Source organism: Ursus americanus, chromosome 9, assembly GCF_024610735.1.
Source record: "Ursus americanus isolate L20-20 chromosome 9, mUrsAme1.1.p, whole genome shotgun sequence".
In the NCBI taxonomy this organism is placed as follows: Eukaryota; Metazoa; Chordata; class Mammalia; order Carnivora; family Ursidae; genus Ursus; species Ursus americanus.
The window spans coordinates 15681416-15697100 of NC_142135.1; the positions used below are offsets into that span (position 1 = coordinate 15681416).

Consider the following 15685-nt stretch of genomic DNA (forward strand, 5'->3'; position numbering starts at 1 on the left):
CCTGTTCATTATCTTAACCCCCCTGCCGGTGTTCGCCGGGGAAGTAGGTGGATGGGGAGTGGGAGGCCCAGAGGCCAGCCAATATAGGAGAGAAGAACTTCTTAGAGAAACAGAAGTGACTCAAAGTCCAGAAAAAGAACGTATTTGCTTCTGTAGAGGAGGAAAAGCTTCCTCTTACCCTGTTAGGTTCTGTAGCTGGTCGAAGAATTAAACTGATATAAGACGTTAACAGGAGAAAAGCATAGCTATTTTTTGTGTATATGGGAGTCTTCAGAAGGAAAATGAAGGCCAAAAGCGTAAGTGGCAATGTGATAAAAGGGCTTAAACTGTCTGAGTTATGGGACAACGATGAGGAAATGTATGGGGAAACTAATGGAAGATGATGACTCCAGGGCATTCAGCTCAAAATAACTGATACGCCAAAGTGACATATTTTGGGGTAGTATGTTCTGACCCCCTTCACCAAACCTGACTAAGGTGAAGCATTCTGTTCAAGGTAGAAAACAGCTCTAACATCTGGCTAAGGAATACACTTCAAGCAGACCCTGTGTCAGAAAGAAAAGGGCCAAGCAAGGGCTGTAAGTCAGAAGAGATTTCTTGCGGCAGAGGGAAGATGAGCCAGCTGTATCCTAAAGCCCAAGGCTCACCTGGGTCCAAAGCTGAATACAGATATTTGAACTACACTGTGACTTAGGGCCTGAAGGACTGACCCACAGCTAGAAGTGGGTTCTAAGAGGTAGTGGTATCGCCTTGAATTGGCTTCAGCCATATCTGCCTCAGCATAGAGTGCTGAAGAATGATTTAGCATCCAATCCAATGAGGGTTGAGACAGGGACATGGGAAGGCTTCAGAAACTGAGCCCCCAAGCTAATCTTCAATTTGCCTTTTAAAAATTATTATTTTTAAAGATTTTATTTGTTTTAGAGAGAGGGAGTGCAAGCTGGGACGGTGGGGAGGGAGAGGGACAGAGACAAGCAGACTCCCTAATGAGTGTGGAGCCTGACGGGGGGCTGATCTTGGGCCTTCTAAGACCAGGATCTGAGCCAAAATCAAGAGTTGGACACCTGGGGGGCTCCTGGGTGTCTCAGTCGTTAAGTGTCTACCTTCGGCTCAGGTCATGATCCCAGCATTCTGGGATAGAGCCCCACATTGGGCTCCCTTCTCTGCAGGAAGCCTGCTTCTCCCTCTCCCACTCCCCCTGCTGTGTTTCCTCTCTTGCTGTCTCTCTCTCTGTCAAATAAATAAATAAAATCTAAAAAAAAAAAAAGAGTTGGACACCTGGGGTACCTGGGTGGCTCAGTCGGTTGAGCGTCTGCCTTCATTCAGCTCAGGCCATGATCTCGGGGTCCTGCAGTTGAGCCCCAAGTCAGGCTCCCTGCTCAGTGGGAGTCTGCTTGTCCCTCTCCCTCTGTCCCTCCTCCCGCTTATGCACACTCGCTTGCTTTCTCTCCCTCAAATATATAAATAAAATCTTTAAAAAAAAAGTTGCACGAAATTTAGCAAGTAAACTTTATGATACTTATTTTAAAAGCAAATTGAGGGGATGCCTGGGTGGCTCAGTAGGTTAAGCAAGCGTCCAACTTTTTTTTTTTAAGATTTTATTTATTTATTGCTTAACCTACTGAGCCTACTATGCACGCTCGCTTGCTTTCTCTCCCTCAAATATATAAATAAAATCTTTAAAAAAAAAGTTGCACGAAATTTAGCAAGTAAACTTTATGATACTTATTTTAAAAGCAAATTGAGGGGATGCCTGGGTGGCTCAGTAGGTTAAGCAAGCGTCCAACTTTTTTTTTAAAGATTTTATTTATTTATTGCTTAACCTACTGAGCCTACTATGCACGCTCGCTTGCTTTCTCTCCCTCAAATATATAAATAAAATCTTTAAAAAAAAAGTTGCACGAAATTTAGCAAGTAAACTTTATGATACTTATTTTAAAAGCAAATTGAGGGGATGCCTGGGTGGCTCAGTAGGTTAAGCAAGCGTCCAACTTTTTTTTTAAGATTTTATTTATTTATTGCTTAACCTACTGAGCCTACTATGCACGCTCGCTTGCTTTCTCTCCCTCAAATATATAAATAAAATCTTTAAAAAAAAAGTTGCACGAAATTTAGCAAGTAAACTTTATGATACTTATTTTAAAAGCAAATTGAGGGGATGCCTGGGTGGCTCAGTAGGTTAAGCAAGCGTCCAACTTTTTTTTTAAAGATTTTATTTATTTATTGCTTAACCTACTGAGCCTACTATGCACGCTCGCTTGCTTTCTCTCCCTCAAATATATAAATAAAATCTTTAAAAAAAAAGTTGCACGAAATTTAGCAAGTAAACTTTATGATACTTATTTTAAAAGCAAATTGAGGGGATGCCTGGGTGGCTCAGTAGGTTAAGCAAGCGTCCAACTTTTTTTTTAAGATTTTATTTATTTATTGCTTAACCTACTGAGCCTACTATGCACGCTCGCTTGCTTTCTCTCCCTCAAATATATAAATAAAATCTTTAAAAAAAAAGTTGCACGAAATTTAGCAAGTAAACTTTATGATACTTATTTTAAAAGCAAATTGAGGGGATGCCTGGGTGGCTCAGTAGGTTAAGCAAGCGACCAACTTTTTTTTTAAGATTTTATTTATTTATTGCTTAACCTACTGAGCCTACTATGCACGCTCGCTTGCTTTCTCTCCCTCAAATATATAAATAAAATCTTTAAAAAAAAAGTTGCACGAAATTTAGCAAGTAAACTTTATGATACTTATTTTAAAAGCAAATTGAGGGGATGCCTGGGTGGCTCAGTAGGTTAAGCAAGCGTCCAACTTTTTTTTTAAAGATTTTATTTATTTATTGCTTAACCTACTGAGCCACCCAGGCATCCCCTCAATTTGCTTTTAAAATAAGTATCATAAAGTTTACTTGCTAAATTTGCTTGTTTTTGTTTCCTTTGTTTTTCACTTTGTTTTCTAGTAAAAAAGATTGCTTTAGGAAAATACTCATCTCTTTGCTGTACAAAGAGGAAATGAGTAGAAGAACTACAGACCACGTCTGTGCTCCTAACCATTGTCCATGGTGGGTGATTGTAGGCGGAGCCCTGTGAAGGATTATTCCAGGCAGAAAAGCCTCTCCTCTCTTCCCTGGGTTCCCTTTCTTTTAAGATTTTATTTATTTATTTATTTATTTATTCGACAGAGATAGAGACAGCCAGCGAGAGAGGGAACACAAGCAGGGGGAGTGGGAGAGGAAGAAGCAGGCTCATAGCGGAGGAGCCTGACGTGGGGCTCGATCCCGTAACACCGGGATCACGCTCTGAGCCGAAGGTAGACGCTTAACCGCTGTGCCACCCAGGCGCCCCCCTGGGTTCCCTTTCTTACGTCTGCACCCTGCCCTATCTAGTTTCCTTTCCTTAATTGGGAAAAAAAAAAAAAAGGCAGATGCTGAGTGAACTGGGCCATTCCATTGAACCCCTATGCTGTATTTATTGTAATCAATGTTTGTGTGCTAACAGTCCTGTAAGGGTGCCGGCTCCTACCCTCCATTGACATATATACTGTTGCAGGAATATCTTTCGAGTTTTCTGCATTGTGCCTTTCTTTAGCTTTTTCCAAATGTCTGGACTACTCTCCCCACCATCTCGTAAATCATCCCCACCGCCATGCATCATCTCAAGTCTGTCTTCAGGTGGAAACAGCACAGCTTACTGAGGGCCAGCCTGGCAGAAATCAGAGTGAGAACATACCAAGATGAAGCTGAAAGTAAGCAGAAGTAAAGTAAGGGTCTATAGGTAGGCAAGTGCCCCACCATCATGAACTTGGAGATTCTGCTAGTGCTAAAAGCTAAAGGTGTGTATTTTAAATAAGGAAAGTATTATTTTTTTTTTAAAGATTTTTTATTTATTTGAGAGAGCTCAAGCAAGAGCACAAGCTGGGGGGAAGGGCAGCGGGAGAGGGAGAAGCCGGCTCCCCACTGAACAGGGAGCCCAACTCGAGCCTCAGTCCCAGGACCCCGGGATCTCGACTGGAGCCGATGGCAGACGCCCAACTGGCTGAGCCACCCAGGCGCCCTGTAAGGAAGCTATTATTACTGCCCACGGCCAGCACGGCCTGACTTCATCTCCCGTCATTCCCTGGTCCCCTTTTACTCCACAGCAGGGTTTATCAAGAACAGCACTTGATGTTGGGGTCAGAGACTCCCTCCTTGCGGGAAGCTACCCTGCTCGTTACAGGATATTTAGCAGCGTCCGTGGCCTCAAGCCTGGACGCCACTAACTCTCCCCTCAGTTGTGCCAGCTGGAACTGAACGCAGACGTCGCGAACTGCCGTGCAAGAGGGGAGGATAGAAGGAGGGGTGGGCTGCCAAGTTGCTCTTCACTGAGGACCACTGCTCTGGAGGCACCATGAATTTCTTCCCGTCTTCCAGATACAGTAGGCGCCGGCATGCAGCCGTGTTGTCAAATGCCCATTTGGTTTGTCAGCTTATAAGCTTTAGCTTTGTTCAAGATCCAGCTGCTGGGAGGCTTTTCTCGTCCTCTTTGCCAAAATGGTTAATGCCCCCTCTTTGTGCTCCCAAGCACGTAGCATTTATAGACTAATGTGTAGAGCTCCTACAATGTGGCAATCATTATGCTAGGTTTTAGGAATGTAGCAATAAGAAAACATTCTTGCCTTGTGTTGCTTAGTCTAACATATCACAAATACATATTATATTTGTAGTTTGCATAGAGACCATGAATTCCTGGAGGGCAGGGACCAAGTGTTGGGTCCTACTCCCTTCTGTATCCCCTAACTCCTTACATAGTAAGGACACAGACTTGGTCGTCATAGTATTTGGTGAAAAAAAGAAATAATTTATTCTGTTCTCTGCATCTCTACTTATATCACCCCAATTCAGGTTCTCCTCATTGTAAATATGAGCTCTTGCATGTTTCCAAATGAGAGACGCTGACTCCATTGGCCCCCTTCAAATCGTATCTTCTGCAGAGATACAGAATGAGATGTCCAGAAGACAAATCTTAACTCCTCTGCTTAAGAGTCATCTGTCCTTCTTGTCGCATCTAGTATTTTATTTTATTTTATTTATTTTTTTTTTAAAGATTTTTTTATTTATTTATTCGACAGAGACAGGGACAGCCAGCGAGAGAGGGAACACAAGCAGGGGGAGTGAGAGAGGAAGAAGCAGGCTCATAGCAGAGGAGCCTGACGTGGGGCTCGATCCCATAACGCCAGGATCACGCCCTGAGCCAAAGGCAGACGCTTAACCACTGTGCCACCCAGGCGCCCCGCATCTAGTATTTTAAAGACAAATGTAACATAGCCGAGTCCGGACTTCTCTGGCCACTCCCTTCCCTACATTTCTCTCCAGCAGCCAGACAGCCTGTAGCTCCGCACAATCACTGCTGTTTCACACCCCAGATGCATTGCTCCTACTTCATCTGCAATTTCCCCTCTTCTACTGGGTAACTCTAACTTACTCTTTAAGATTCAGTTCGGGGATCCCTTCTTTCTGGAAGCTCATGGGCCATCTACCAGACTAGGTTGGGTGTGTTCCTCATATGTGCCCCACTGTGCCAGTGCCTACTTGTAATTATTTCTTAACTGTCTGTTAATGTGTCTGCCTTCCCAGTTCTGCAGTGAGTTTCTTGAGAGCTAGGATTCTATCTTCCTCCTCCTTGTATCCAAGGTGTCTAGCACAGTAACTGACAAGGGGTAGGTACTTAGATTTTGTTTGAGTGAATGAAAAATTTAGTGACAGGAGCTTTTATTTAACAGAGAAGTTTAAAATAGAAGCTCTTAATAATTATTTATTTTTGCTTTCCACAGATATTGGTATCAACTTGACAGATCCTATGTTCAGAGGAATTTATAGGGGAGTTCAGAAGCATCAAGGTAAATGTTTCATTTATTAAGATAAATAGTTTCTTTATGATGACGAGTTTTCTGCCTCAAGGAGATCATGAACAGCATAATCCACTTTACAATTGAAATATTAAAGGATTTATTATTGCATCTTGGATGCATATAGTTTAAAACTATAAACAAAGTGAAACATTCATAAGCTATTTGGGTCAATCACAACCATGAGCATTTATAAAGCACCTGTAATAACAGTGTTACCAAGGCCTCCTTTTCTGAGGAAGTTTATAATTTCGAATATAGAAATGCATAAAAGCCATATGCATAAAAGCCAAACAACAGTTGATTGTTTAGTCTTTTAAGCAATTGAACATTAGGGCATGTAACCAAAAAAAACACATGCAGTTGAACATCACTCCAATACCTAGTCTTGGAAATGTTCTCGGCCGAGTGACCGAGTGGCTAAGGCGCAGGTGTGCTGCTGTCCAGCTTCCCTGTCTTGCCTTCCCCCCTTTCCTCCACATTCTGCTAGATCCCACATCCCTACGGTACAGGTGGGAGTAGACGGTGGTTTCTCAGAGACTGATGGAACGCTTAGCCAAAAGCAAAATGGCTTATACTTCTCACATCAGGTTCATTCAAAGAGCGTTATTTTGTCAGCTGAGGTGAGGAAGCAGGAAATGATGGTGACAACACGTTTTTGAAAGGAGAATTTCTCCAACAAACTGGTTTATGAATATTGTCTCAGAAAATTACTGTACTTGTTACGTAAATGCAGACAGGAAAATTCGGTCTTGTGGTCTGGGTGAGGTGGGACTGCACATTTCAACAGTTCAGTCGAGCTAATTCTCCCGCTGCTAGGTGATACTCAGCAGAAGCTTCTCTGAGTACTGGGAATGCTAGATGCCGCTTGAAAGAAGAAAGTTAGACGTTGGCTTTCTTTCATAAGCCTGACCGCAAAACTTAGCTTTTCTACTTCATTTAGAAGTTTAGATAATGTTTTTGTTTTATGTTTATAAGATGTTAGGTACTGCAGATGATTGAATAAATTATATTCTGATTTTCTTGCCCTTGTAGCACTTAATAGATTTCCCGCTTTGTGACTCTGTATGTATGTGTGTGTTTGTGAAATAAGTTTTATTGTCATCAATCTCAGCACTCTGGTTTATAGTATTTATCAAAACTAGTCGTCTTAGAATAAGTTCACTAAATTCATAGTTTTTGTCTAAAAGAAATTTTATAGCTACTCTAGAAATAATTGAATTCTAACTAAATTTACTGTGATAATTAAATAATGAGTGGATTTTTATGATAGAACGGTTTGATTTTGTTGTCCATTTACCTCAAGCCTCTTAAAGCTTAGCTTTCTATTGCTCTCCCCGGAAAAGCTTGTTGGTACTTAACAAGAAATTTTGGGGACAAAAAACTGTCAGAGAAAATAAAAATTATCCTTCCTCAATGGGATGGGAATTAACGAAATTTACGAAGAGGAGATGTTTTAGCATGTTTTGGGAGGCGTTACAGATATGTTTTGAAAAGCCTCGTAAAAATAACAATTTTAATGATTGTTTTAAATACAGTACCAACAACTTTCAAACTTAAAGCAAGTGACTTAAATTGTAGTGAGCAAATTCACCTTTCGTTTGACCCTCCTGATTTTTGTCACTTTTCTCCCTTTTGCTGAACAGAATAAAATACAATTAAATGGATAACTAGTCATCTAGTTTGTCTTATATGGGTTGTTTTGGCGGGGGTTATTGCTGATTATTACTATATAAGTACTCATCAAACAGTATTGACTTGGTAAATATAATTTTTTCTGTGTATTTTTCTTTCAAGAAGGGATAAGTAAGTGAATTTTTTTTTTAACCATGTTTTCTTAATGTGGGGTTTGCTTTTTACAGATGACTTACAAGATGTAATAGAGAGAGCTGTCCAGATTGGTGTTAAAAAGGTAACTTTTTGTTAAGTTTTTTAAAAAATTAAATTTTGCTTAAGATACTCTAGAATACGAGAGAAAGAGCTGACTAATGCCATGCTTGACATTTTGGGATATGTATCGTCCACAAGTAATATTAGCAAGTACATGAAGTAAAATATCAAAACTTAAGTGTCCCGGACCTCATGCTGGGTAGTTCTTTGTGGGCAGAAATGTGGCAAATGGCAAAATCTCTTTGAAAGAAATGTTTAAAAGCAATCTGAATTCCTAGGCTCCTCCAGATGCAACTCTTAATAAATTTTATGACATAACTTAGCATTTGTTAGAATTCAGTGGTCATCAGAAAGACCTGTAACTGTCACCAAGTTTAGCTTTTATAGTATGGATATACCTATTCAGATAACTGAGAAGACACTTTAATTTTTACAGTACTAATTTGATTATCAGGCAAATTCTACTTTTTAGAGAGTTCTAAGCAAATGAATATTAGCTCTGTCAAAGTCCTTGAATAGATACTTTTTAATTAGTGTTCTTAAAAAATATCAAGCTAGCCCACATATGCACACGTCAAGTTAAGTTCCCCAGTGTGGTGTCAGGACACCTGGTGGCTGCGGCTTCTCAGTTGAATTACGTCAGTTGTGAGAGAGAACCCTGCTGGCTCCTGGTTCCGCAGTCCCAGCTCTACGCTGTAGAGTCACTGCTCACAAGTAGTAAGAAAGGATCAGAGTTACAGCATTCGTTTCTCTTTATGCAGTCATTCTCTGCTTGGTAATCACTTTATAAAATGCTTTTCTGCAGGCTCTGAAATACCAAGCTCCTAAATTTTCATGTGTCAGCCATGAGTAGTTTAATCCTAACATTTGGAAACGTACACACAGCGATGCAAGAAGACAGAAGTGGAATTTACTCGAATGCGGTTCCTAATTGGAATCTAACTTCGTGTCTTGCAGTTACGCTGTAGCGATGAAAAGCACAGTACGGCCTCACACCGCTGGGTTCCAGCCCCGGCTTCATCCTTCAGAGCTTCGTAACATGGGTGCTGCTCTCTCCAGGATGATAGTAGTGCCTAATTAAGGGAGTTGTTGTGAGAGTTAAATAAAGCTGGAGTGCAAAGCACTTGGTATTATACCTGCGTAAACACCCTTTACTCTTGTTAGGTTTATGGTGGAAGCCACCGTCATCCTAATATCACCATTGTGACCTGGGAGAGGAAATTACATCCTCTGGTCTTGTCCTTACTTTTTCATCTATTTGGGAAAATTATAGATAAAATAAAATAAAAGATACACTTGAATACTCTCCAATTTACAGAATTGAAATACTCGATGTGGGCCCCTGGTCTTGTATTCAAGAGTTAGGTAGTGTTAGTAAACAGTCAAGTTCTCCCAATATTTTTGTTGATATCTTATACCCTGTGTTTTACAAGCAGGTGAGGATTTAATAATGGCTGTGTATCCATGGAATGCACATTTGCATTAGAAGCATAGGTTGCTATATGAGAACGTCTCTTCATCATTTGCACTTCCTCCTGTGTTTGGCATGTTTTCTCTTTGGGCGGGTACCTAGAAGGAATTCTCATTTTAGCTCAGGCGCTTGAAGTGAGATGCTTTAAAAAATCTACATCCATGTGCTTAGTGAGTCCCTTCTTTAGAGGGACACACACTTCAGCACTCCGTCAGCAGCCAGCACCCACACATCGCTCTCTGTGACATTTTCCTTTTAGTACAGTAGTTCTGACTGCCGGCGGACCCTGCGCCTGCCTCCTTAGAAGCCTGCTCTCTGCCAGGAGCCATACGTTTCCTTGCAAAGAATTCAGTATATGTTAATCTCGTGATGGTCAAACTTTTGGTCTCAAAACCCTTTCACATTCTTCAATATTACTGAAGACCCAAAGAGCTTTTGTTTATGTGGGTTTTATTTGTTAATACTGGAAATTAAAACTAAGAGGAATGTAAAATGTCTATTAACAGTAAACCATATATAACATAAGCAGTATATTTTTATGAAAAATAAGTATTTTCCAAACCGGAAAAATGTGATGTGAGTGGAATTGTTTTCTTTCTTTCTTTTTTTTTTTTGTTTTAAACCTCTCTTGAAGGTCTGGCTCTTAATAGAAGACAGCTGAACTTGGATATCTGTTTTTGCAGTCAGTCTGTTGTGATATTACACATCATGTAGCCTCTGGAATATCTCATTGCACACTGGGGCCGAGTGAGAGTGAAAAAGGCAAATAGCATCTTTAGTATTATTATGAAGATAGTTTTGACCTCACATTCCTCCGGGGGTTCTGGGACCACACCTGGAGAACTGTGAAGCCTTCAGTTATTCAGTCTTTCGTAATGTGATCTCTGTCCTTCAGGGGCTCTTGATGTGAAAGGAAAAACCGATATGTGAATACATTTTAATAGGAAGGAGTGACAAATTCTGTGTTGTATCTATGCTTGTATGTGTGGAGAGGGGTGCTCAGGGACCACTCTAAATAGATGACCTTTCAGCCATATTTTAAAGGAAGCATAAGTGTGTGACAGTCAAAGAGAGGAAAGCATTCTGGAAAAAAGCAGCAGGAAGGCATGTTTGGGAAACGGTTCTTGATACTCTGTTCAAGTAGGCTTATTTTATTTCTTTCTCTTTCAGTTTATGATTACAGGTGGAAATCTGCAGGACAGTAAAGAGGCACTACATTTGGCACAAACAAATGGTATCCTTATATTAGTTTTACCCCCCAAAGTATAAGTTAAGTTATTTTGAAGAAATCTTTCTAAAAACCGCCTCAGGTACAATACGATGGATTGTGACCGTAGACATAACAGGAAAACAGACTGATTGCGGTGGGACGTGATTAAAATGCAAGAAGTCTAAGTGCCCACTGGTATAACAGATGTTTGATTAAACCCTCTCTCTCACTGTACTTAACGATTATTTTGATTATAGTTAATGAGAATTAAGTTCACTGGGTATACAGTTTAGCGTCACATATTCCTGATGTAAGATTTTTGTATGTTGTCATGTGCTTAAGATGTGAGTTGCTTTTTATTTGCTGTTTTAATGAAGGATCATTTATTAAATATTTATCATGCAGACCATTATTGTAAAGCCCCAGGAATGCAAGTAATAATATGTAATCTTTCCTACGCTCACTTTATGTTCATATATTTTGCATTTATTTAAAATCTGTGAAGTTTTGGAATTGGTTCCTAAGGAAATTCTAGTTACAGAAAACATCTCCTTTATCTGGCGTTCATTTTACCTAACTTATTTTGGTTTTGTGTTTTGGCATGCACACTTCTTGTGCTAGACATTGAAGAATTAGGCATTCTGTTATTTTTCAAAATACTGATTTACTTATTAAAAGTTATTTTTTATGGAAATCTTTCTAAAATGCATACTTCTCGTCAGAATCCACTGACACTTTTTCTTGGGGGTATAAGAATCTTGTCTTCCATACTTTTTATCCCCAAAGAGAGATGCTTTTAAAAGTTCTTGAAGCTCGGCTATCAGTCCTCTTCACTCCTCTTCCTGTACCTATCTCCTCACTGCTTTAAAATCTCTGCCTCCGTTTGTATGTAAACACCTGCAGGAGAGGCTGAAGAAGGCTCCCCACCTCTCCCGTGGGTTCAGGTGCAAGCCACTCAGAAGCCCTTTTTGACTTCATATTTGTGTTCCATACACAGCTATCAAGGTATAGTCTCCAAATAAGTGAGATTTATTTTTTAATAGAAAACAAATCTCAGGGCATCTGGGTGGCTCAGTCTGTTCAGGGTCTGCCTTCAGCTCAGGTCATGATCCCACGGGTCCTGAGATCGAGCCTCGAGTTGGGGTCCCTGCTCAGTGGAGAGCCTGCTTCTCCCTCTCCCTTTGCCCCTGACCCCCCATCGTGCACGCGTGCTCACTCGCCTGCTTTCTCTCTCTCCAATAAATAAAATCTTAAAAAAAAAAAAAAAAAAGAAAAAACCCCTTCCATCTCTTTAAGTCACCCTTTTTAAGGGGAAGAAATACATTTTGTTATATTAAATACATGAAACAAGACAGTGATGTGAATAGTGAATATAAAAGATATAATTAGGTTATGACCTTTCATTCTCCAGGAAATTGTTTCATTTTCTATTCTACAAGACTCGGTAAATATCAAGCTTTGGAAAGAGTTGGATTGAATTCATTCTTTTTAACAATATGTTAAGGCAACTTTCACAATCATGTCCTGCTTTGTTAAGGTATTCCAAAACTTATCATATGATTAACCTTATACAATTCTTATAGTTCAAATAGTTTATGGTTATTGTTAAAAACTAACCAGTTGAAATTATTTGTACTATCATTTTTGCATATTAAATAAAATATGAAAAATATTTTGAAATTAATCCTAAGACATTATTTGTGCTAGATATGTTTTTCAGTACAGTTGGATGTCATCCTACAAGATGTGATGAATTTGAAAAGAATGACCCTGATCTTTACTTAACGGAGTTGTTACATCTTGCTGAAAACAATAAGGGGAAAGTTGTAGCAATAGGGGAGTGTGGACTGGGTAAGTGCCAACCTAGCCCTGTTAGAGTGGCTTTGAAAGTGATTTGTTCTGTACAAGTTAATGAGTTGTTTATTGGTTCTTTTTTTTTTTTTAAATCTTTTAAAGATTTCGACCGACTACAGTTCTGTCCCAAAGATACTCAACTCAAGTAAGGAAATTTTTTGACTTTAGAAATTATTGTAAAATCTGGGGCGCCTGGGTGGCACAGCGGTTAAGCGTCTGCCTTTGGCTCAGGGCGTGATCCCGGCCTTATGGGATCGAGCCCCACATCAGTCTCCTCTGCTGGGAGCCTGCTTCTTCCTCTCCCACTCCCCCTGCTTGTGTTCCCTCTCGCTGGCTGTCTCTATCTCTGTCAAATAAATAAAACCTTAAAAAAAAAAAAAGAAATTATTGTAAAATCTTAAGAGTGATTTTTTAAAATAGATTTTATCTGTTCAGAACGTAGTTGCATTAAGCATCAGAATTTTTTTCCCTTTATATATCAAAAGTTAAGTGAAATAAATTCCATGCATATTTGCATGGAATTCATTAGGGTTGGAAGCATATAGTTCCTAATTGATTAACCATCTAACTTAATTGTAATGGTAGAAATAAGGGATGAGTTTTACATGATGGAGACTTTTGTTGTTCTTTGCTTCATAAATGTATTCATGTATGAGCCATTCCAATGAAATGATTTAAATTCAGTTGGGGGCATGATTTAAGAGCAAGGGGTATTAAAAAGAGATTATAGGATCAGTCACCAAAGCAGGAAAAACCTACTCTTGCCGGGCACTTAGAATGTGAGGGTCTTTTCACAGGAGCTATGTGGAGAGTGGTAGCTTCTCAGAAAACTCCAAAGTTCCCAAGCCTTGTAGACTTCCTACAACCCACTGTCTATACCTTTCAGTTGGAGCTTCTGTCAGCATTCTGGTGGGTAGTGTTACAGGCCAAAAAGAAAAATTAGGTCATAGACTTAATTTAAGACATGAGTATTTTGTTGCATTTCAAAAACAATGTATTAATTATCCAGGTGATAAAACATGAGAATAAACCCTCTCAGAGCTGTTCAGTGATGTATGATGCTGTGGTTTTCAGGGACATTCACATGATTATCAGCGGGATTACTAAATCCTTAACCTCTCTTGAATATCATTTCTAGGTTACTCACTTACCTTAAAAGATCACATATTCACATTTAAATAGAAAAACAGCTGGCTGTTTGTGTTTCTTAGGTTAAGCCCAGACCATAATTCCTCCAGTTTAGAGTCTGTTTTTTGGCCAAGATGAACCTCGCGAAGCAAACAGACGGTGTGGGGTGTGACAATCCAGGGCCGTGTCAGTCCCTCAAGAGCCCCCGTTCAGACGGATTCTAAAATGCAACCTCAATACTTTAAACTCCATGTTTTTGTATTTAACGAAAACATTGGTAGTTCGGTTTTACTGCTCTGAGGATATTCCCACCACCACCTTAAGCTCAGAACTTAATCTGTATAGCAGGATATCATTTATGCTGGAACACAGACACCAGTTGCCCAGGTGTTAATCTGTACTAGAGAGTTGAAACTCCATTCATTCAGTAGATGATTACCAAGTGCCTCGGCAGTGAAATACAAATAGGCTTGGTTCTGATGTCTTTATAGACAAGAGAGGAAATAAATAATTAAAATGGGTTGGAAAGTGCTAACAAAAAGGCGAATGACAGTAGGGGGGAAGGACTTTCTGGGGGAGTCAGGGAAGCTTTGTTAACAAGGTGAGGGGATGTGAGCTAGGCCTCTTCCAGAGTAGATAAAGCTAAGAACATACTAAAGTATGGTATAAATTTTGAGAAGATGAGCAGTTCAATTTGAGATTTCTTTAAATTGTGAAACATCAAATGATTTAGTGAAAAACCACACCAGTAGGAATCCTCCCTCCCTTCCTCCAGCCGATGCTCCCTCCCTTTCTCCAGCCGCAGCTCCCTCCCTGCACACGTGGTGCTCTATACTTGTTTCAGCATTTCTCACATTGTCCTGGAATATGTTTATGTCACCCCTTCCCGTCCCACAATAGGCTAGTGTCTGAGTTCTCAGAGGCACATAGCCAGTCTCACTCATGTCGTGCCCATAGCACCATACGCCGTACTCTCAGCGCGTGGCAGGTACTCCGTAAATGTTCAGAGTTTTTAATAAGGAGAAAAGGGTCTTTCTGATTCCTGGAAAGCAGCATGGATAAAAAGCCTGTAATTCAACTTTTACTGTTGAATCTTCTCTTGGAAGAATTTAGATTTTGAGCTGCTCTTTTATACCATCTGAGACAATTAACCAGTGTATGATTTGTTGTTTTTGTTTTTTAAGTAAAAATGCAGTCAGAAAAAAATGTATGAGACAAGTAGAAAATGGTGTGATGGATTAGTAGGCAAGACAGAACTCATGTGCAGTAGACACAGTGGCCGAAAGTACTGTTGAGACCTCCTGGTAAGTAAAGGCAATGCAAAACTGCAGAGTAGTTCCCTGTAGAATCGGCAGCTTTGGGTTTGAATCGTAACGGCCATTCGTGGCTGAATGTCTCTTTGTAAATCTCAATTTCCTCATCGTTAAAATGCAGATAATACCGCCTACCTTTCTTAACATTTGGTAAAGCCCATAGTAGCATCCTTGGCACAAAGTCAGTGCTCCGTAAATTGTGGCTGTGGTGGTATTCTTAGAAATAATTTCATCCTAAAGAAAACACAGTCTATACTTTCTCTTTGGGGTTTTTGAAAAGTATTTTTTCTGAAGAGCAAAAAAACCAAAAAGCATGAAAATGAGGAAGCTGGAGTTTGCTATGGAAGGGGTATCCTCGAAGCCTGCCCTGTATTTTCAGTTTCTGCCCGGTGCTACATTCCCTTTTCTTGTTGAACGTTGAGAGCTTGGTTCACTTGAGTGGGAGGAATTTGCTGTGGGATTTTTCTTGGGGCTTTAAAATGTTAATACTGTGCATGTCTGTTTTGGAAAAAGAAATCCAACATCAGACAAGATTTCAAAATAATCGTTTGGGGATTTAGGGACCCTCAGAGATGAGGCAGGCTGTCCTTGCCATCGGCCGGTCCAGAGCGGGGCTCAGCTCTGTGGACTCAGGTGCGCTGCTGTGAGGCTCTGGGCATTCGGGAGTTGCCGCAATCTGAATTACTAACAGCTACTTCGGAAGCTGACCTTTTCAAGCCCTTGTCCTGAGTTATTGTCGACCCTAAAATTTAAGAAGCAGGAATACAATCAGAAGCAAATCACAGCTTCACTAAAATGAGTATATCTAAGTCAAGTAAACAGTGCTTTTCATATATGAAATTAAAAAGCAGCAGAGAAACCTCTTGATAGGTGCCAGTTTCTGCTGCCCTGTAGCTTATGCTATTTCTAGTTACCATGGTGGGTTTTTTTCTTTAAAGA

General features: G+C 40.1%; 1 protein-coding gene across 2 annotated transcripts in view; it reads left to right on the top strand.

Moving 5' to 3' along the window:
- TATDN1 (TatD DNase domain containing 1) overlaps nt 1-15685 on the top strand; it is a 43888-nt gene that overhangs the window by 6079 nt on the left and 22124 nt on the right. For both annotated transcript variants that reach the window (XM_045805666.2, XM_087864627.1), the window contains exons 2-6: nt 5806-5871; nt 7743-7792; nt 10412-10475; nt 12159-12302; nt 12408-12450. In XM_045805666.2, the coding sequence (XP_045661622.2) occupies nt 5806-5871; nt 7743-7792; nt 10412-10475; nt 12159-12302; nt 12408-12450 (367 nt within the window). The remainder of the gene's footprint in view (nt 1-5805; nt 5872-7742; nt 7793-10411; nt 10476-12158; nt 12303-12407; nt 12451-15685) is intronic.